At 32.8% G+C, this 21,853-nt stretch overlaps 3 protein-coding genes across 4 annotated transcripts; 1 reads left to right on the forward strand and 2 right to left on the reverse strand.

The window, feature by feature from the left end:
* Positions 1-111: 111 nt before the first annotated feature.
* Positions 112-725, reverse strand: LOC18107458 (biogenesis of lysosome-related organelles complex 1 subunit 2). Its single transcript, XM_006373465.3, has 2 exons — positions 548-725; positions 112-471 (listed from the first exon to the last, which is right to left on the reverse strand). Exons 1-2 carry the CDS (start codon positions 656-658, stop codon positions 190-192), a joined length of 393 nt encoding a protein of 130 aa, XP_006373527.1. The 5' UTR covers positions 659-725; the 3' UTR covers positions 112-189.
* Positions 726-2,357: 1,632 nt separating this feature from the next.
* Positions 2,358-6,635, reverse strand: LOC18107457 (amino acid transporter AVT6A). The gene is made up of 6 exons (XM_006373464.3): positions 5,961-6,635; positions 5,336-5,856; positions 4,966-5,118; positions 4,135-4,338; positions 3,232-3,697; positions 2,358-2,810 (listed from the first exon to the last, which is right to left on the reverse strand). Exons 2-6 carry the CDS (start codon positions 5,754-5,756, stop codon positions 2,672-2,674), a joined length of 1,383 nt encoding a protein of 460 aa, XP_006373526.1. The 5' UTR covers positions 5,757-5,856; positions 5,961-6,635; the 3' UTR covers positions 2,358-2,671.
* Positions 6,636-14,218: 7,583 nt separating this feature from the next.
* LOC18107456 (WPP domain-interacting tail-anchored protein 1) lies at positions 14,219-21,256 on the forward strand. 2 transcript variants are annotated; one of them, XM_024588320.2, is made up of 5 exons: positions 14,219-14,375; positions 16,971-17,566; positions 17,976-19,183; positions 20,233-20,388; positions 20,877-21,256. In XM_024588320.2, the coding sequence occupies exons 2-5, from the start codon at positions 17,002-17,004 to the stop codon at positions 21,063-21,065; spliced, it is 2,118 nt and encodes a 705-aa protein (XP_024444088.1). In that variant the 5' UTR covers positions 14,219-14,375; positions 16,971-17,001; the 3' UTR covers positions 21,066-21,256. The 2 variants fall into 2 exon arrangements, with proteins under 2 accessions (XP_024444088.1, XP_006373525.2); XM_006373463.3 differs by having other exon boundaries at positions 14,251-14,483.
* The last annotated feature ends 597 nt before the right edge of the window (positions 21,257-21,853 follow it).

Raw genomic sequence — 21,853 nt, forward strand, 5'->3', positions numbered from 1 at the left:
AAATCTTCCTTGGCATGTGGCTTTTCTTTTACTTGCAGACGACAAATAAGTGGATTTATGTCTGTCCCAAGTCACAAGGAAAATAAATGTATTGCTGATTGAAACCAGAGAGAACGAAACTTTCCCAATTATTCTCAACAAAGTTGAATTTACCCAAATCAATACAAACAAACAAAACCCAATATTTAGTTAAGAAGTAGGAGGAGGGTGCTGCTGTTGTTGATACACAAATTTAACTTTAGATTCCAACAACGAAACATACTTGTCAAGAACTGAAATAACAGCTTCAAATTCAGTAACTTGTTTCTCTATCTCCTCAATTTGATGCACATACTCCTCAAAATTACCACTCTTGCCCTTCAATTGCTCCACATATACCCTTAGCCCAGATGCCACATCACCGAACCCTTTGTACTCTTCGCTCACTCTTACATTCATCTTCTCCAGTAGCTCCAACTGATTGCTTGTCCCCTAATAAAAAACCAAAAGCAACGTAAATTAATTGGAATTAAACAACATGGGGAAATGGGTTTTCTTGTTTTGATACCTGGAGTTCAGATTTGACCATGTTTGATACGCTAGTGAAGAGATCGTTGAGTGAATCCGCGAGGTTGTCTTGCTGTTGCATCCCCGCTTCTTTCTCATTTGGACACGCCATGGCTTGGTGCAGGGACGCCGATTTGATTAGAAATGGCTGGGCTTTCTTTCCTATTAAAGTGCATCCGGTACCTGTATAATTCTAAATATGTTAATCTGGCCCCTGTACCTTTTTATCTTGGATTAAGGAGGTGTTTCACGTTGAGTTTCGTTAAAATTTGAAAACAATTTATTTTAATTAATTTTATTTAGTATGTTTGGATCATTTTAATGTATTTATATTAAAAATAAATTTTAAAAATAAAAAAAATTAATATATTTTTAAGTAAAAAATATTTTAAAAAACAATTATTATTTTATTCTCAAATATCCTCCTATCCACCATTTCACTGTAACCCTAAACATGCCCTAATGTACAGAACAAATATTATATTTGTTTATTAATTTCTTTTCTTTGTTGTCCATCTTGAACTTGTTAATAAATAAATAAAATCATGATTTTCATTTACTTTTTAATTAATAATATATTTTTCAATATCAATAATAAATAATACTAACCTTATCTAATATTCTTCCTAAAAAATTCAATAATTGGATTTATAAGATTTGATAGTAAGATTCACAGCAAATGCAGGAAGAAACTTTATGTAAGGTTAATTACTCACAATATATTAACCAAAAAAGATTTTCTAAAATAATTTATTACTTTTTTTTATTTTCTATCCCTCTAAATAAATATTGTACAACATAAAAAATAATACAAGATTTTCTAAATAAAAAATCTGCAACTCGGTCTATTTTACACATTGAAATGGGTATAGCTTAAATGCCTCTTAAATAAATAAATACTAAATTTCATATTCTACCGGTACTCAAACACAAATACACCTCCATCCATAGCACCATGGCCATGATCACCACCACAACTCTCTTCTGCATATCTCACTCTCTTTTTTTCCAAGAAAGAAGTGTTCTTCAATTTTGTATGTCACCAACAACCAAAACCCTAGTTGGAATTCAAGCAAAAAATTCAAGATCGTACAATGTAACTATGTTGTTGGTTGTTCTTCATGTGAGTTATGGAAGTCTAATTATGGTAAGATGGTAGCAACGGAGAAACTGAAAAACCAGACCCTAAACTCAGTGGCAGGACCATCACGGACACCATCAAAGCTTCTAAAAGTTTCAATAGTACTGAGTCAGTGCATCTTCTATAGGGCTGTGATTGATTTAAGTCGATCGAGTAGGTATTTTGATTGCTTAGAATTGAGACTCGAGCTAAGTTTCATATTGACCTCGAAAATAATATTCAAGATCAGTTTGCTAAGTTTTGATGGCTCTCGAACATGTTCGTGGATATATATATGTATGTATGAAATCTTAGGGATTCTTTAAGGAGATCCACTCATTCAGCACATGATATACTCATTCAATGTAGGAGGTTTATTTAAAAGTAGTTTCAGAATGAAATGTTATGTAAAATTGCTTATATCAATTCATAGTAGCCTTGATTTTAATTCTTAAAAAACTCTTGATGTATTTTTTTTAAATCCTTTTAATTATCTCGTATAAAGCAGATAATACAGTATTGTAAGAATAATACATGAAGTTCCTTAATTGCTGAAGCACTAAGCCTCATTGTGAAGAATTTGGCACAAATAGCATGAGCTTACGTTCCCTAAAATTTTTACAACTGGAGCTAAAATACTCGAAAGGAAGCCATAACTAGCTAGTCTACCATGGCCAAAATACTCAAGGAAGAAAGCAAAATCATATATATCATGAATCTTTATTTTTATAGTTTCATTTTCATCAACAAAGCAAATTCAAGCACAACGCAGCACACTAATGCACATACTAGGAGGTCCAAAAGGATAGATCTCACACTCCTTCAGCAAATTGATTTTATACATCGACTCAGTGTTCTTATTGAAGTTCTATTTGCATATTGTCGAGGGACTTGCATTTTCCAACTTGAGACCAAAAAGGATTCTTCTGCCACTAGGCCTCTTGCACTGGAAAAATGTCCGCATTGGAAAAATGTCCATTCGCCAACTTTGAACAGCTAGGCAGATCATTCACTATGCGATGGATTCCTCTTGATCAAGGCATAGGCATCACTATAGATGGCCACCGCATTGGAGAAGACAGCAAGCACAATCATAAAAATACATAAGATCTTGTCTCTCTTTGTTGCTATATTGTGGCGATCCCTGAAACAAGGCAAAACAATAGAATAAATAAATTGGTTAGGCAGTATTCCAAGATTACAAGACAATGATCAAACTCGACAGAAATCAAACAATAATAGGAAAATATATTCTTGTTCTGCCACAGCTACTCAATGTCCTTATTCAAAAGATTATGTAAGCATTCAGTGTCACAGATTGTCCAACAGTCTATTTTATTTCACAGGAAATCACCGGCTAGCAAGTTAAATCTTTCTTCATAATTTTGATGACCTATCGTGATCACTTATAGAAAAAAGTTATTGATCAAATCAACTGTCAATATTTATCCTGAATGGGATATCTACAAACAACAACATATAAATTATAACAACACATTAAAAGAAACAAATTATGAAAAGAAAAGGATAGTAGCTGAAATTGCAAATGCCAGTGAAGAACTCACCTGAGAGTAATGGAAGCTGGAAAAATGAAACCAAGGCAAACTGCAGCAGTTGCTCCAGTGAATTGGAAAGCGTCCCAGATGCTTGGAATGAAATTTGCACCCAAGAAGATTGTAGTGATAAGCCCAATGGTGAGTAATGCAAATCTCATGTTTGCCTGATGAAAAGGTCGTGCTGAAGGAAAGAGTAGGCCATCCAAGTTGAGCCGTAATGGAAAGAAGACAATTGGAAACACTAGCATAAGATGAGCAGCATAACTAACACGAACAGCATCATTAAGCAGAGAACTGTAGGGAATGCCGAGGTCCATATCGAAGTTGGCAAGCACATCATCAAGAGTTGCATCACCAAATAGAAGGAACCCAAAGATGCTTGTCATTATGTACACAGTCGAGCATAAAGCAAGTGCTGTTCGCACAACTGGTTTTATCTGAGCAGAGTCTTCAAGTTCATTATCTATGCTGTGAACTGGAAATGATGCACTCAAAGATCAGTACTTTAATCACTGGTTTAAATTCAGGTCAGGTATTTACAGATCTATACCCAATCATAAGGACAGATATTACCAAATTTAATTACAGTAATGTAGGTAAACTAAAAAGGTTATTGAATAGAATTATGAGGAAAAATTCTCAGTTCATGAGCAGACAAACAATCTGATTATTGCAAGACATCACTCAGAATTTCAGACTCGGAAAATTTTTAATATGCTGCTTAAAATAGAGAATACATGTATCTTCAACTTTGTTTTTTTTTTTTGGAGGGTGTTGCTAGCAGTTACTAAGAGTGTTGCTACTCCCCAAATATTCATCAACCTAAATCCTATTTTTATCGATCACCAATTCTAAGAATACAGGATTAAAAAACTTTAGCTCCCAAGTAAGTTAGAGATAAATATTGCATACCATTGTAATGGCAGATAAATGCAGTGACAAGAACAGGGACTGTAGTGAAGAGTTTCCAGAAGGATGTCATATCTGTAACATCGGGCATCAATCTGGGCATTGCTATACTTCCATTTATCAACTTGACAATTGTGATCCCCACAGTGATGACAAGAAATACAACTGCTAGAGCGACTGACAAGGCAGATGTATAACTTAAAGAATCTGCAAAGATAAATGGCACAATCATTCTCCATAATGAAGAAACAAATATTAAGGGCAAAACAATGATGCAATTACTTGTACAAGCAACTAAATGTTAATGTGGGATAAAATTGTGCTGGAAAAGATATAATTTTCAGATTCCACATAACAAAGCAATCAAAATAGCAGAACAAGTCAATGAATAACATATGCTATATGGAAGTTAAAAGCATCCATATCAAGCATAGTTTACAAGTCAAAGAACAAAAGGCTAGAACGAAAAATATTAATCCTAACCCTTCCAACATAAAAAGAAACTTGAAAAGAGGAAAGGCATGTATAATCCATTTTACAATTTATGCTCTTCCTGTAGCTCCTTGTACATTGAAAGTTTCCAGTAAATAATTGCTCTTTCACTAATAAGAGGAGGAAAAAGGGAAATACTAGTAAAGAATGCCATCAGACCACTCCAAATCACCAGAATCTGTTCAAAGTGCCAAAAGTAAGTAGATGTAACCCGTAGTTCAGCGTCAAAAATTGCTAAATCATTTTTTTTCCTTCGGAGTTGAAGAAGATACACGCGAAAAAAAAAAAGGGAGAAAGCAGCTAACACATTAACTCTTTCTGACCAAGTACATGACAACTTACCAATTCGCTTAAAGCAAGCCAGTGGAGAAAATACAAAAAGTGTTGTGATAAGAAGAACAAAGGCACGGGCGTTCCACCAGTGTTCTCCAAACCACCCTTCAAGCACACCTGTATGGTGAGCTCCACTTGAAGATGTTCCAGACAGCACGTCACCTTCAGTTAAGCAAACACAAAACAAATTTCAGGTCTTACAACTAAAATTCAGCATGATCCAAGTGGAACAAAAATAAGAAACACAAAAACATAAACAAAATAAAACAAAAAAAGATCCACTAACTATATATAACTTCACGAGAACATATAGGCAGTTATTGAGAAAATAGAAATATAGCAACAATTTAACGACAAAAATGATGGAAAGTGCCCATACCAATAATAATCATGTACACAATGAGTACACCAATGTTATTGACTAAAACAGCAGCTTGCAAAAGAATCCTTCCAGTCTTTCCAAAAGCATCCCCCATAAGTCCTCCATAAGAAGCAGACTTCCCTGCCTTGCTAAACCTCAGCAACAATTCAATAGAAGCCTCTGTCAAGAAAGCCATAAAGATGATCATGGCGACCCCGAGAATCAGGCCTAAGACTTTCATGGTTGCCGGCAATGCCATGATTCCAGCACCAACTATTGTAGTCGATAAATTAAACACCGCCCCAGTAAAGGAAGCTCCATTAAACTCATCAAAACCAGCATCCTCTTGCCTTTTAGGCAATAAAGGAGCATTCTCATCAACTGGCTTGGTCCTCCTTGATTTCCTCTCCTTCTTTGGAGGAATATTTCCAATTGTCATCTTTCTATTCTCTTAAAATAATTTCTCCAAAAACAATTTAAAACTTTATACAAAATCTACAAAGCAGCTCAGCCTCCAAGTATATCTACTCCAAAGATATCTGTGACAATAAAAAGAAGAAGAAAAAACCCAAATCAGCTTCAAAACTGTACAATAAGCTTGAATATTAAATTCAAGTAATTAACCAACTCAAAGAATCCTGACCTGTGTGCTTCTGTAGAACCAGAGTTGGAACTCAGTGCTTTGGATTCCAAATGAGCTTATCAAGAACAACTATAAAACCCAATCGTCCCCGACAGTAAATTTTGCAAATCCCAGTTATAAATATCTTTCAAAAAGAGATTTTTTTCCCTTGAAGACACAAAATCAGCTACAAAACCAACCCAGATAACAAAAGCTCAACCTTTTCAAACTATAAAGACAACAAAATATTCACAATCATCAAAGCTATGATCTTTGCTATCAAAACCAAAACCCCAGATGGCCAAATCTTTAAATTCACCAAATACAACCCACTAAAACAATCAATTTCCAGAGATGAAACAGCAACTATTGAAGACCTGGAGGAAAGAAAATCAAGATTTAGAGCTTTAAAAGACAAGAATTTGACAGAACCACGGGAGCCAAATGTAAGAAGATAAAAAGTAGTGGTGTTTATTATACAGAGAGAGGGAAAGATGTCAAATGATTGATGTCTTGGCTTTGATCTATAAAAGAAAGATAGAAAAAAGGAAAGGGAAAGAGAGCCACACACGCAATCGCAAAAAAAAATAAAAATTGTCGTATGTATGTACGGTCTGTCTGTAAAATTGATGATACATAAGAAGAATTGAAAATTGATGATGGCTGCAAGGAAAGAGCAGCCTTTTTCTCATTGCATACTTGGATTTCTTTTGTGGAATTCTAACCGTCGCTATGGTGATTGGTTATTGTAAAATTGTAATGATGATTTTGGAGAATTTTTTTAAAGCAACTGTTAATGAAAATTAACGACAGCAAATAATGTTTATGTTCTGACATCATAGGAAACAGCGGTATTAGTATTTTTGTTAATGTTAAGTGGATAATTAGAAACGACATCCATTACGCTGTGAGTTTATATTTTTTTAATAAAAAATAATATTCAAGTCAAGTAAATTTATTTAAAAACAAATAAGAGTGATTAATAATTCAACTTATAACATATTAACAAATTAATTTTATTTTAATTAAATAAAAAAATAATAATAATATTAACCTAACGACTTTTATAAAAAAACAAAGATCAATATACCAGAAAAAAAAAGAAAAACAATAATAGGAAAATGAAATTAGATAAAAAAAATGATAAAAATCGAGTGAATAAATATTGAAGAAAAATTAACTATACACAAAAATTAAAAAAATAATTAAAATAATAAAAGTGAAAATCAAAATAAAAAATCAATTAAAGGGCAACTAAATTTTTTCAATCGGAGGGTTAAATTGAAAACAAAAATAACTCAAACAAAACAAATAAAAGAATGAAAAAAAAATAACACAATATGAATTTTGATTAAAATGTAAGATTGAAAACCAATAAAAATTTTATAAAAGAGTTAAGAAAAAAAAAAGAAATTCAAAAAATAAGGACCAAATAAACAAAGAAATATATGAAAAATTGAAGTTGAAGGATTAAATAGAAAAGAAATAACACATATACAAAAGAGCAAATGATGAAAAAAATAAATTAAAAGGAAAAGGGACACAAAAGTTTTGTTTGGAGGGTTAAATTGAAGAGAAAAATAACCCAAAAAAATTAGGATCAAATTGAAAAAAACAACACAAAATAAACTTGGATTGAATGGTGAAATTGAAAAAAAAAACTTCTATAAAAGGATTGACTAAAAAAATTAGAAATCAAAAGAATAAAGACCAAATTGAAAAGCATAGTATATTACAAACTGGAATTGAAGGACTGGAATGAAAAGAAAAAAAAATCTTATGCAAGAGTCAATGGACAAAAATAAAAAATCAAAAGAAAAAAAATCAAATCACAAGTACCAAAACACAAAGAAGACTAATCAATAATTTTTTGAAGAGGAGAGAGAAAATAAGGAAAAAAAAAGGTTCACCAGCGACAAACCAACCATCCATTGATGACACATGTCGCTCCTACTGAACAAAAACACAACGACGCATCTAACTACACAGAAAATGATTAGATTTAACCATCAAGAGGCGCTGCATGCGCCGCCCTAAATGTGTGGGCACCTCCCATGTGCTGGTGCGTGCAACTCACGTACTAACAGTTTTTTAAATTTTAATATTATTTTATTTTAGTAAAATACAATAATGTCCTTAATAAAACAAAAAAATAACAAAATAACCATCTTGAAAAGATATAAATATCCCTTGATTAAAAGCTTTGATTTTTTTGACTTAAATAGTATTTTAATAATATAACCGTATCGTAAAATATAAAAAATCAATAATACCGTTGGACTAAAAGCATAAACTTTGTTGTCTCCCATGACATTTTAGTATTTTCACTGTTCGTACAAAAAGATCCTAATACCCTCCTTAGCAAGACTATTTGTTATTTGAATGAGAGGAAAATTAGTAATTTTATTGTTGTAGTCCATACTGAATTGTTTATAACACTATAGTAAAAACACACACTATTAAAACCCCTCATCTTTTAGTATATTTGTTATGTTTTTTTTTGTCTATTTATTTTTCTTAAATATATTTAAATGTGAAATATATGAAATCTCAAATCTTAACTAGTTGACTATTAATATTATAAATAGACTTGAAATTTTTATTTTTAAAATAAAAAAATATCTAATTTCCAATTAATTTTTTTTTTTTTAATGATTCATTGATGAGATAGTTTTGTTGGAAACTTGTGGTGGGTTGGCACAACAATTTAAGTTACTTATTATATTTGGATTCTATTGTCATGGTAGGATATAGGTAGATTTGTATAATGTTTATATCTTTGAGTTAATTCATTTTTTTTTTAAAAATAAAATATTTCTAAAATGTGAAATATCTATTTGTTATGTCATTTAACTAATATTAATTACCAATCTCTTATAAGTGTTTTGAGGAAAAACTATTTACTAGACTACTATTATACCATTCACAAATTACACTGATAAATATAAAATATATAGATAAAATTCAATGATTTTCATTATAATATATGATTTAGTCTGTGTGCTTTTTTTTTAACCTAGATAATTTAATTGACAAAGTTATTTAACAACATATATACACACACGAGGGTATTATTTTTAGCCAAACTATAAAAGAGTCGAGCAGCAAGGGAAAAGAAAAATTATTGGTGTGAAAACAAAATCATTGATAAACGGGTAATTTTATTTTATTTGACCAAATCATATTCAACTTAAACTTATATATTAAAAAAAAAAAAAAAGAAAAGTATGATCGTAAGACCACGAATTAGAAAAGTCCAAAATCCAACGTGTTGCATGTGAAGGTCGAAATTTATTAATATGAAGACAACTATATAATAGAGGTTGGACCGACTAGGCAAATCATGCCATTGAAAGGAACAAGAAGATGGGAGACTTGCTGCCTCCACACTCCTACAGTTCCTTTACCGTGAGCTGTCCCATTAACAATAAATTTTTTATAAATTAGATTCTCACGATGATCATTAATTAATTAAAATATATATAAATTAATCCGAACATTCATTTTAATTAAAAAAATAAAATTTATCCAACCAACTTAATCATGATTATTAAACTATAAAGCCATATTAATTAATATTTATGTTTAAATTGATTGATAAACCTTTGTGTTTAAACTATCTCAAAAACAAATAGTGTTTATATAAAAATAAATTATATTAATTTATAAAAGAAACCATTAAGTTAATTAACTCTAATAGATGTAGTTTAATTGGTTAGATTTTAGGTGTGCTTCCTATAGATCACCAGTTCGAGTCCTATAAACCTCAAGATCACTGAAGGTTTATATAGTCGTTAACTTCAGGGTCTATAAAATAAGTTAAAATACGTATAAATTGACCCGAATATTTATGTTAATTAAAAAAAAATACCAAGAAGATTAATCATTATAAAACTACAACAGTTCCATTAACAGAAGAAACAAAACTATAAAAAAGGCACCGAAACTTCTTTTCAACTATAAATATGATAACTCTGCGACTTGAAATTGTAAATCCATACTCTGATTCATCATGGGTTCTTGAACAAAAACATATAATCAACACAAAAAACAAATTCTCAAATATTGAGAACCACAAACCAAACAAAATCATAAATTTTATATCTATAATTATCTAAACCACTGAAATCATTAAATTTAGTGACAAGATTTGGGATTATCGAAAAAAAAAGAAAACAAAATTTAGATTTTTTTACAATTTTAAATGCATATTCAAAACTCAACTTGGGTCGTAAAATATTATTATTTTAATTCTCTAGTCTTAATTGGATCGCCAACCGAGCATGCAAGCGGGATTGAAAATACTAAGTGGCTATAAAAAAAATAAAAAAATATATGGTTTAGGAATTAAATTTTATGTTCAATAAGGGGGGCGAAGGAAGGGGGGCTCGGAATATTTAAATCCCCCCAGAGGGACCAAACCCACTGTTTTTCCCTTCCTCGGTCATTCTGTGAAAAGAAAAAGAAAAGAAAATAAATTATTTAATACGAAGAGCCATCTTTACCCTTTGGCAATAATTCTTCCTGGCCTTTCATGCCTTCTTAGCCACAGCTAGCACCGACCAGGGACATGTCTGATCATGGACGAGCCAAGATTCGTAAGGTCACCACTTGGGGTGCTGACAACGCACCTTGTCCTGAACGGCTACTCTTAATTTTACTTTTAATTAGAAATATGATAATCCTTTTAATCCTCAAGGAAAATATAAAACGATATTTTATTATATAAAACCAAATACTATAAAATCTCCTTGAATATATACTCAAAAAAACTTGAATATAAATTCAAGTCAAAGGTATTTATTTTCTTTTACTTTATCTAATTTTTTTTTCAAATTATCTTTTATTATTAAAAAAGGATAATGAAGATAAAATACGATCTTGTTTTATAACAATAATAATTAATCGTTATTGTTTTAAAGTTAATTTATTCACCCATCTAAATAATTTTTTTTTATTCACTAATAAATCAACTAATTAAACTCATGTTTCTATAATCAATTTGATCCCCCGATCTAATCAAGGTAGACACCTACAAACAAAATGCTTGGACTTGAATTTATTTATAACTTGTTTATTTTATTTTTTTTGAGAATTCTATTTTTGATAAAAAAAAATTGAGAATGGTTGAACAATGCTTTTATATTTTAAAGTATTTTTTTGTTTAGAAATATATTAAAATAATATATATTTTTTAATTTATTTTTAATATTTACACATTTTCCCAGCAATTATATGCCTAATTATAGCAATAAATTTGGAGACCATTTCCCCAACCCCATTAGTTAAATATTGTCTCTTGTCTCATTCATATATATTTTTTAAACCATAGGCAGCCTTGATCGCCGTGATCAATCATGGAGGATTAAGAAAAAAACATGTAAGAGCACTCATTATTATTATTATTATTATTATTATTCTATAATAAACATGAGGTTATGGTTGAACCAGCTGTAATGATCTTCATGATTTTGATTTAGCTTCACACATTGCAAGTTTATTGATTCATGGGAAAGATCTAAGATTAGTTTATTACAAAACAGAAGCTAAATCACAATTATGGAGGCTGTAGTTGTTGGAACGAAGGAAAAGAGCTCAAGAACCGAAGCTTCCTCTCTTTCACCTGTCCGAGCCACGATAGAAATTATGCGGTGTGACGGTGAAGGGTGTGGTCCATGCATCTTCGCTTGGACGCGGGGACACGTAAAAGAGAGGGAATTTTCGTCTAAGAAAATGATAACACGTGTCGCAATGCGGCAATGCTTGAATTTTTGTGTGTATGAAGTTTTCAAGATAGCTCTTTATTTATAATATATTAAAGTATTTTTTTAAAATTTTTACATTAATACTTAAAAAATATTAAAAAAACATTAATTTAATGTTATTTTAAATTAAAAACACTTTTAAAAACATTAAAAAACAGAAACACTCGTATTTATCCCGTCACTTATGAATTTACATATCCTTTTGATATTCACTCCAAAATTAATACATATTTCATACCCATGACTACAATATTTCAGATTTAAATTTTCATTCATTGAAGTATATATCTCAATGATATAGTCAACAAATTTGTTTTTAATATTATTATTTTGAATTCAAATTATAAATACCCGTGAGAAAATCTCTCAACATTAAATTTGTTTATTTAATTGGAGCAAATTCAACTAAAAAAAAATAGTTTTTAAACGTAAGAATTGTTCAAGGAATACTCGAGGCATCCTTGGAAAACAAAGACTCCAAGTCTTTGAAAGAGCTCCAAAGTCTACAATTGTGTTTTTCCTAGAAAGGTTCTAGATAAACACTGGTGTGTAGAATATAGCACCCGAGTCTAATACGTGGATGCTTTATCTAGCTATGTAAGTTCGAAACGTGCACACATAACATTATTATTGACATTGAAACTACTTCCAGTCTCTTTTGCTATGCTAGTTATGGTGCCATGGAGTCTGGTCAGAGTATGGATGCTCTTGCAGCCCTAGCAGCCTGCCTAGATGCATCACCACCCTCTCAAGGGCGAATCTACGGCTAATGTGTATTTGATTTAGAGATATTATTGATTTTTTTTTACAGGTATAATTTTTTAAAAATATAAATTACACCTTGTAAAAATAATAAATACATACATTTAATATAGATTTCATAAAAAAAACAACTACATTTCTATTCTAGATATCTTCGTGACACCACCAAACCTCATAAAATTTGAGGCAATAAAATCATCTTAGTCAACCTTTATCATGATATCTCCTAACTATTTTATTGTTAATATAATAATGATTGTTTTTTAAAGTGTTTTTTCGCTCGGAAATATATTAAAATAATATTTTTTATTTTTTAAAAATTATTTTTAATATCAATACATTAAAACGATCTGGAAAAACAAAAAACAATTATTTTAAAGTCAGGAAAAAAATAAAATAAAAATTAATTTTTTTTAAAATACTTTTAAAATATAAATTAAACAGGATATTAGTAAAGAAATTCTAGTTCCTCCCTGACCACACTGTTTTGGACATTTTCATTCTTGAGAGGGATGGAGACAACCTTTCGAAATATGAATGTTCGATGTATATAATTTACTATAAAAAAGTAACCGAAATAATTACTTTAATCCATTTGAAAGAAATTTTCTCTTACTATTCTAGTTTGATTGGATGACTGGCTTACATCCAATTAGGAAAAAAAAATCTTTAAATGCGAAAGTCAATATTCAAGGACATTATGATCATTAAACCCAAAAACTAAAAATATCTTTTTCTAATATTTTTCTTACAGATTTAGCTTAGTTATTTTTTTTTAATTAAATGATAATAGATAGTAGAATGTCAGCAAAACAAGCAACTTTCTATCGTCGCCATAACTATTCTTTAGGTTAAGATGGTATTGTGGTGTAGATTTTTTTTTTTGAAAATATATAAAAATAATTTTAATATCAAGACATTAAAAATATTGAAAAGTATTTTAAAAAATTAATTTAGTAATTTTTCAAGGTAATTACATTTTTAAAATATATTCAAATACAATTATCAATTCAATACCAAACAATCATTAAAATAAATGGATTTTCTTATAAAAGCACCAATCTTGATATGGATAACTTCCGTAAGATAAAAATAAAAAGGGAATTTAATTTTGGTGCATAGAAGTTAGCTGAGGATACTCTTGCTCATAGTTTTTAGACTTTGACTTAGTTCAAGGTCTGAGTTTTGGATTTTGACCAGGCTATCGAGTTGTTCGGGTAATTTTTTTTAAAAATTAAAATGATATTGTTTTAATAAAAAAATAAAAGTCAATGGATTGCTATTGAATTTTTAACTTGATCTTACTAGGTCGTCGGGTCAGCCAAGTCACATCCTATTTTTTTTTTTTTTTAATTCAACCATATTTTAATCCCTAGTTATCCAAGTCTTGCATCAACTTGACAGGTTCAACCAAGTTTTAAAAGTATGTTCCACTGCTGCCCCGAAAGGTAAACAAAAGAGAAAAAAAAAGAAGGAAAATATTGGGGTGTGGGGGCACTGTTTTGGATCAGGGTTTACAACAGAGGAAAATCACTAAATATCTCATGGGCTTTCAACATGGACCCAGAACCGTCTTAACTAAATCTATATTGGGCCAAGTTTGGGCTTCGGCAATTGCAAGAGTGGGCTACTGAAGAAATGAAACCAGACGCCTAATCGAAATTGAAATCGAAGTCTTTCTCCAAGATTACCGAAAAAAGAAATATTAATTACAGTTAAAAAACGAAAGAGGGAAAAAAACACGTGTCACTCACTCGACTGGAGGGACAGGTGTAAAGAAGTCCTAAGCGCACGTTAACATGCGGCAGTGAAGTTCGCAGCTTCGTTTTTAACTTACCTGTCCGCCTTCAACCCCGCCGTGTCTGCGAAGAAGACAGGCATAACCAGTAGCAACAGCCAACAACAAGAGGTAGTCTGTTGTTGTTTTCCTCTCTCATCAACATACAACTATATTCTCTTCTTTGCACAGTACTTACTATTTCCCTGTCAACACAACTCAGTTTCGTCTTTCTAAAGGGTACGTTCTTCAATTATTTTCGTCTTTTCTCTTCTTCCCTTGTTGAGAGTGACAGAAACTTATGTAGGCATGTCAGATTCTTTTTTGTTTTGTTTTGTTCAGTTTTTCCTTTTGGTATACCCGAGGTGGGTTTTCTTTTTTATATACAGTTATGGAAAGATTGTTGTTGTTTATTAGAGTTTGAGATGGAGATAAGACTGATTTAATATTGTGGAAATGTTTTTGGTTTTTTTTTTTGAATTTTCCAGATCAGAGGGTTTTTGTTTTGTTTTGCAGTGGAAGCAAGTGACCCTGATGTGGATTAGTTAATGATCGTGAATTATTAATGAAGGGATGGATATCTTTATTTTTATTTATTTTTATTATTATTCATTGAATCAATCATCAGCCGAAATTGGAACTTGAGGAAGCCTGTGTGAAACAATAACCAAGTCTAGAATTTGAAGGGCTGGCGCGATTATCTTGCTTGCTCTGATGAATGGGAGGTAGATGTAGCGAGAACTGGTTGCGAGTGGGAATTGGAATGAGGAGGTTAATCTAGTTAGATTTAGATTTCATTGTGAACTAGCTTTGGTAATGTTGTAAGCATGGGTTTTATTACAGTAAGCGGGCCTTTGAGATATTTAATTGCTGCTACATAAGTAAATTGCATCTAAGTTTTCTTATGAAGTGCTGGACTTGGTTATTCACTTTGGATGGTGTCCCAGTCCTATTATCTTAATTGTTTGGAGGAGAACAATGAGAATAGTCTTGCACTTGGAATTTTGCAGCACATCTTTGAGAATATTGAGTTTACTACATGGTGAGGAATTATTGTTAGGATGTGAGGTATATGAAATTAGGGACTCGCTTATCCAATGATTAGGTTATTTTGAAGCTGAAATTAGACTGTGATTCATAGAAGTAAGCTTACTAATAGCACTGCGGCTCCTTAACAAGTAGGGCATCTAAATAAGAAAATAACTGGAATGATACAATGGCCATTTAAAACAGCTCCCCCGGGCCAAGTCATCTTAGTAAATTATGATGGTATTTTTGGATTTTTAATGGATGTTTGGTATGTATGAAACATTTGAAGTTGTAGTACCGTACCAGCTTTATATGTCATATTTTGATGAGGGGCTGTGCTGGTCTACCCAAGAAATTAACTAGAAATGATACCAAAACTATTGAACAGAGCCCCTAAGCGAAGTTGTGTACTGGTGATGGTATCTTTTATGTGATAGAGTTCTGAGGCATTTGGCATATGAATCGTAAGAAGTATATTTTTGAAGTTGTAGCATGTGTTGTCAACAAATTTTTATATCAATTTCTGATGTTGATTTGGGCTGGTAGCAAGTTGGTTTGGATCTCATTTAAGAATAGCACTAACACTTTTAAAGACTTGATTTTTTTTTGGCAGTTGATCAAGTTGTGCAGAACCCATACAAATCAAGCAACAACACAAAATAAAGGCACTCAAAGTTTAATGTGGTTACCTCTATAGACCACAACTGTTACTGAAAATTTTTGTTTCTACTGTTACCAGTACAGCAAATCTTCCTTAAGAAATTAACCTCTCAAGACTACCTCACACTCACAAGCCCTAAGCCTCAATCACACCCAAGACTCTCACAACAAAATTATCTCAAAATTGCCAAACAGCAAGACCACAACTTATACCAAAAATACTTTTTCTCAAATAGCAAATTCCTATGCTATATTCTCTCACCTGCTTGGCTGCCACAAAACTGCTCCCCTTGCTCTATTCGGATGATACTCTTTTCTTAGCACAAAATACTTCTTTTAAATTTACCATAAGTCAGTGAAAACTGCTTCTCTTCCTTGTAAACTTTGTAATATAAGGCATCTATATATATATATATATATATATATATATATATATATATTATATCAGAAGGGGTTTAATTGGGTATGGTAAGGTGCATTTAACTTACATGCATTTTATGGCAACTCAAGCCATAACGCTTCACGTTGTGTATCCAGCTTGACTTTGAGATTATGATTAGCCTTGTAAGATGTGTTCTGAAAACCTCTGCTTAAGATTTCATGCCTTTGGACTTACTCACCAATTGTGCCTGAGCCTTGCTCAATTTATGTTGGAGCATTATGTTTATTGTTGTAGAGTAAGGTCAAGCAAATTGTTCATTGTTTATAGTTCAAGTAGAAGTAAAATAAGCAGCATTTGATGTTTGTAATGCAATGCTGTTTTTCTCAGTGCCTGTTAGCTTATGACATGCTACTATTATATAGCAATAACATTAGCGCCATCTATAATTGTCGTGACTAGCACTTATTTTTTTTTTTGCTTTTCTTTTTTATTTATTATTTTAATGGGCATTGATCGCCATTTGTGTGCGCATCCCAGTACCTGCTAGCTTATGAAATGCTATCATTTAGCAATACTCATTAGTTCCACCAACACTTGTATTTTGACTAGCATCAATTCCTTTCATTTTATTTACTATTTTAATGGTTGATACTCAGGTTTTGAGGCTGCCAGAAAGACAAGTTTGCAATGAACATGGATACTGATTCTGTACATGAAGCTAAAGTTTCTCTTGAAGATGTTGGAACTTGTGATCTGGACGTCGAGTCAATTAATACTGACTTAGTTGTAGAGGCATCTTCTAATGGAGACAAGAGTAGAGAATTAGAAACTGCGGGTGGGATTCTGACAGGAGTTGAATTAGATTTGGCTTGTGTTGCAGAGAAGTTGGTTAACTTAAGCGTGCTTATGATGCATGTTGCAACCAAGGAAACTGATTTTGAAGCCTTTGCCTCATCTAACGATATATTGGCTGATTCAGTGGAGAAGGCTTTGGAATTTGATTTCTTGTCTGAGATTTTGGATGCTGAGACAATGGAACTGGATAAGTTAATGATGAATATACAAAAATATATTTTTGAGGTTGGAGAAATAATATCATCAAATGGACCAGGGGAAACTTTCATGGCACTGGAAGAAAAGTTGCGTGATTCTCAAGAATCATTGAAGCAGTCAAAAGATCAAGTCTCAGAGATTAGGGCACAATCTGCCAAGTTCCAGAGGACATTTTCATGTCTGCATGGGGAAGAAAATTGTAAGCTATAGATCCCAAAAATTTAATTTAATATAACTTAATTTTATTTACACCTGCTTTGGTGCTGGGCCGCCTTAGAATTCAGAAAACGAACCCAGGCTATTATGTTTGTTCTTGAATTGTGCAGCCTGCTGGTTGTGTTTTTTTTTTTTTTTTTTTTTTTTTGGGGGGGGGGGGGGGGTGGGTGATGGATATGGATATATGTGCATTTATGCAGGTATTTTGGAACCATGCATGCAATATTTTCAGGGAATTCTTGTATTTGACAGGCTAATTCTGCTGCTTTGGAAACTGATGTTTAAATTTTTGCCTTTTTATTTCACTGTTTTGAACTTTGGTGTCAAGGAAAGATCAATTACTTACTGGTTGTAATTTTTTGCTTCACATTCTTATGTGTGCATATTAAAAGGGAGTGCTGACAAGGGCTCAAACTTCTTAGAAGACAACCAACTGTCAAGCATGAATTCAAAGATCAACATGCAAACTGCAGAACAACAAAGGCATTTCTTGAGGATGCTGGAGAAGTCTTTGGCAAGAGAGATGGACCTTGAAAAGAAGCTAACCGAATCAAGACAACTAGAAGAAGAGCTAAAAGATAGAGTACTCTCTTTCCAGCAACAAGTATTCTTCATAGAGGAAGAAACAATGGATGTTTATGAAAAATGGTTTGAAACAGAAAATGCTGCTGAGGTTTTGATGGGGATATCAAAAGAACTACTGGGACGACTCCAAATATTCCAGTTAAATTTGAATGGTTCTGTGAAGAGAGAAGCCGAGTTAAGATCAAAGCTTGAAAATTCTATTGAGCAGTTGGAAGCTAAAGAAATTGCTTTGCAGAAGTTCGATAGCAGCAGTACAAAACTCAGTCTGCTTGTAGCAAAGACTGATAGCTTAAAAGCCAGCTTGTCAGAAGCTGAAAATAATTTAGGCCTTGCTAATTCCGAGGCCTTAACTTTGAGGGAGAAAGTGACTTCACTTGAGAACCAGCTGATAGAATCTGAATTTCAGCTGTCTGCAAAGGTCTCTGCGGATGGAACTCAGGAACAGCATAATGCATATTTATGTTCTGAAATCAATGAAATGAAGAATGTAACTGATACTGTGAAAGAAAAACTATCTAAAGCAGAAAGTAGGGCAGACAATGCAGAAGCCAAGTTAAAGTTATTGGAAGAGACTAACATGAAACTTGATGAGGAGTTGGGCCATCTTAAAGACACTTCTGAGAAGGTTGATTCCTTGGAGAGACAGCTGAGGGAATCTGATTTTAGGCTCCAGCATGCGGTGGCATCTGCAGAAGCCAGTCAGGAGAAGCAAAATATGCTGTATGCTACAATTAGAGATATGGAAAATTTAATTGAGGGCTTGAAGTCAAAAGTTTCAAAAGCTGAAAGCCGAGCAGACAGTGTGGAGGATAAGTGCATCATATTATCTGAAACTAATTCAGATCTAAATGAAGAATTGAGCTTCTTGAGGGGTCGACTTGAGTGCTTGGAGGCATCTTTGAATCAAGCCGAAGAAAAAAAAATGGCAACTGCAAAAGATATCTGCATTCGATCTAAAGTGATAACAGATTTGGTGATGCAGCTTGCTATCGAAAGGGAACGCCTTCATAAACAGGTCCACACTTTTCCTATCTCAACTTTCAGCTGATCACGATCTTGCCTAGATTTTTATATTTAGGTATCAAAGAAAATTAAAATTTTTGAAGGCTATAGACCACCAATGAATTATGTCATGTTGTATTTCTTGAATTTCATCAAATAATTACTCTTAGTGTCCTGTCTATCTCTCTTCAACCCAACACGTGTAAATAAAGCTGTCATTTTGCACATGGATGCGCACACAGAGACTAGGCCTTAAAACCTGAATAGAAGCTATAATTTAGAAGAAAGTTTAGTCAGGTTTAATAGACAAGAAATTTAGGAAATGAACAATCTTAGGTCTACAAACAGAAGATCAATCAAATGAAGCAAGAATTAGAACTGGCACCCCCCAAAAAAACAGTGAATAGTTGTTTTTGGCCTTTACAACTGGGGGAAGGGGAGAGAGAGGCCCGTAGTCGAACGCACTACCTCTTGCATGAGGCAGGAGGTTGACACCACTGGGTCATAGGCCTATTGGTAGAACAAAGGGTAATTAAACAACTTAAACCCCATTCTCCTAGAAGGAAAGTAAATTTTGACACTAACTCTACCGAAGCAAATAACTGTTTTCAGTCTAGAATGTTTGATGCAAAATTAGAAAAAAAATGCCTTGGAAAAAAAGGTAGAAAGGATGGATCACTCAGGTCAATTCTTTTGACAGAGTTTGTTATTGTCTCTTCATTATTTACTACATTTCACTATTAAGAAGTGAGAGGATAGTGATCTGACTTTTGTCCTCCCATGCTATAAACAGCATTGGGAAGATACCTAGCATATTATTTTCTTTTTCCTTCTTCTTTTTTTCATTTTGATAAATCAGAGAATGTTTTGAAAGAAGCTCCAAAGGCAAGCATACTTGTTTAGCCGAGAATAGCTGGTCTTGTTTGCTTGAGATTTATTTTTAAAGTTCTCGGCATTTGTCACTTTGCAGGAAATTTCATGAATTCCATGCTGTATGAGCTTGCAATTACAAGAAATTTCCTCTCAGGTTTTCTGTTTCTGACGTGTTGTATGTACATGCAGATAGCATCACTAGCACTGCAGAACCAAACTCTGGTGATGAAGTTACAGCAGACAAGTAAAGATGCTGTAGACACCAAGTATCATAACAAAGGAAGTGGTGAAAAGTTTTTGTTTACTGAGCATGACGTATCCAAATTCTCAGCTACTATTTCTGAGGTGGGTATTATATGTTACATTCTGAATAAGTTGGCTTTCACGTTAATCATTGGAAGCGGTGAAACCCTGATCTGTCTTCACCTGAATCTCAACTATCCTGTTTGTTTCAAGAGTCTTAAATACTGACTAAATCACTAATTTAAAAAAAAAATGTCGAAAAGCTCTACTTTTTGGGCCTGTTGTGTCTTCGTACAACATTGAAGTCCTTAATTTGAACATTTAGTCTAGAAACTTTGCGATCTCCTAGCCTTTGAGACTAATTTTATACACCCCTGACCTCCATTAAATGTAGAAGGCATCAATAGGAAGTAGCAGAAGGAAGCATGATCCTTGTGGTGTCTAAAATTTTGGGAAGACTTCACTTCTTCTTAATGCACACCCTTTCCAATTCTTTTCTGTTTCTGCATGTACTGCAATTACTAGAACCTGTGTCATGGAGTAGGTGTTGTGTTCTAAATTCCTCTCTTCATTTCCTTTTCTGTTTACAGCTGGACAAGGCCCAGAAAAATGAACCTGTTAGTGAAACTAAGGTGGCACCAGCAGATTCCACATCTGAACTTGAGACCGTGAGAAGAATAGATGCAGGACTCAGCTTTAAGCATGCTATCATGGCAATGCTTATATTACTCATTTCAGCAATAGTTTACGTTTTTCCACCACAAAAGCTACCGTTATGATGCGAGCTATATTCTTGTGCTAGAAGCCTAAAAGAGCAGCATTAGGTATACACTTTTCAGACAGATCAAGAATGACCTTGAAGAGCTTGTTTTCTTACTTGTTTTTCTGTAACAAAACGAATCAGGAGGAAAATTTTGGAAACGATAAAGAGTTCTGTTACGTTCAATCTCATTTAAGATCGAATTTTTTAGTTCTTCTGAACAGTAATTAGTTGGTCATTTTCACTCCTGTGCGCTATACCAAGAGCCAATCTTGCTCTCTATATTTTGTTTTTAACCCAAGGGCAGGGCTAAATCATAAACAGTTCCTTTAGAGAAGAAAGCAAGCAATTCTACAAAAGAAAAATGGTCAGATTCATGACTTCACATTGAGCAACAGATGCAGTTCCAAGCGAGTATTGATGATGGGATGGTCCATCATAAATCTGGCAAACAAGCAGGCATGGAAAATCGCAACTGAACAAGAAAGTGGAAGGAGGGTTCCATTTTCACCCTATTAGAGAATGAAGGGCATCAACCACCGTGGTCCATGTCTAGGCAGAACATATAGGGCTTCTGAATTAACGGCGACCTACATAATCTCTCAGGAACCAGTGAAACAATAAAAGAATTGCAGAGGCATAATTTCAAGATCTTTGTCCTCAAATTTATGGGTAGCCACAATAACACATCACTGAAAGGACAGAAGAATGCAACGTACAATCTTGAAGGTCTTCCGAAACATAATTTTTCTGGTTCTATTTGATAGCCAGTGTTCCAGCCTCGTTTCTGATCCACGTCTTTTTTTT

Source organism: Populus trichocarpa, chromosome 17 (genome assembly GCF_000002775.5).
Source record: "Populus trichocarpa isolate Nisqually-1 chromosome 17, P.trichocarpa_v4.1, whole genome shotgun sequence".
Lineage (NCBI taxonomy): Eukaryota > Viridiplantae > Streptophyta > Magnoliopsida > Malpighiales > Salicaceae > Populus > Populus trichocarpa.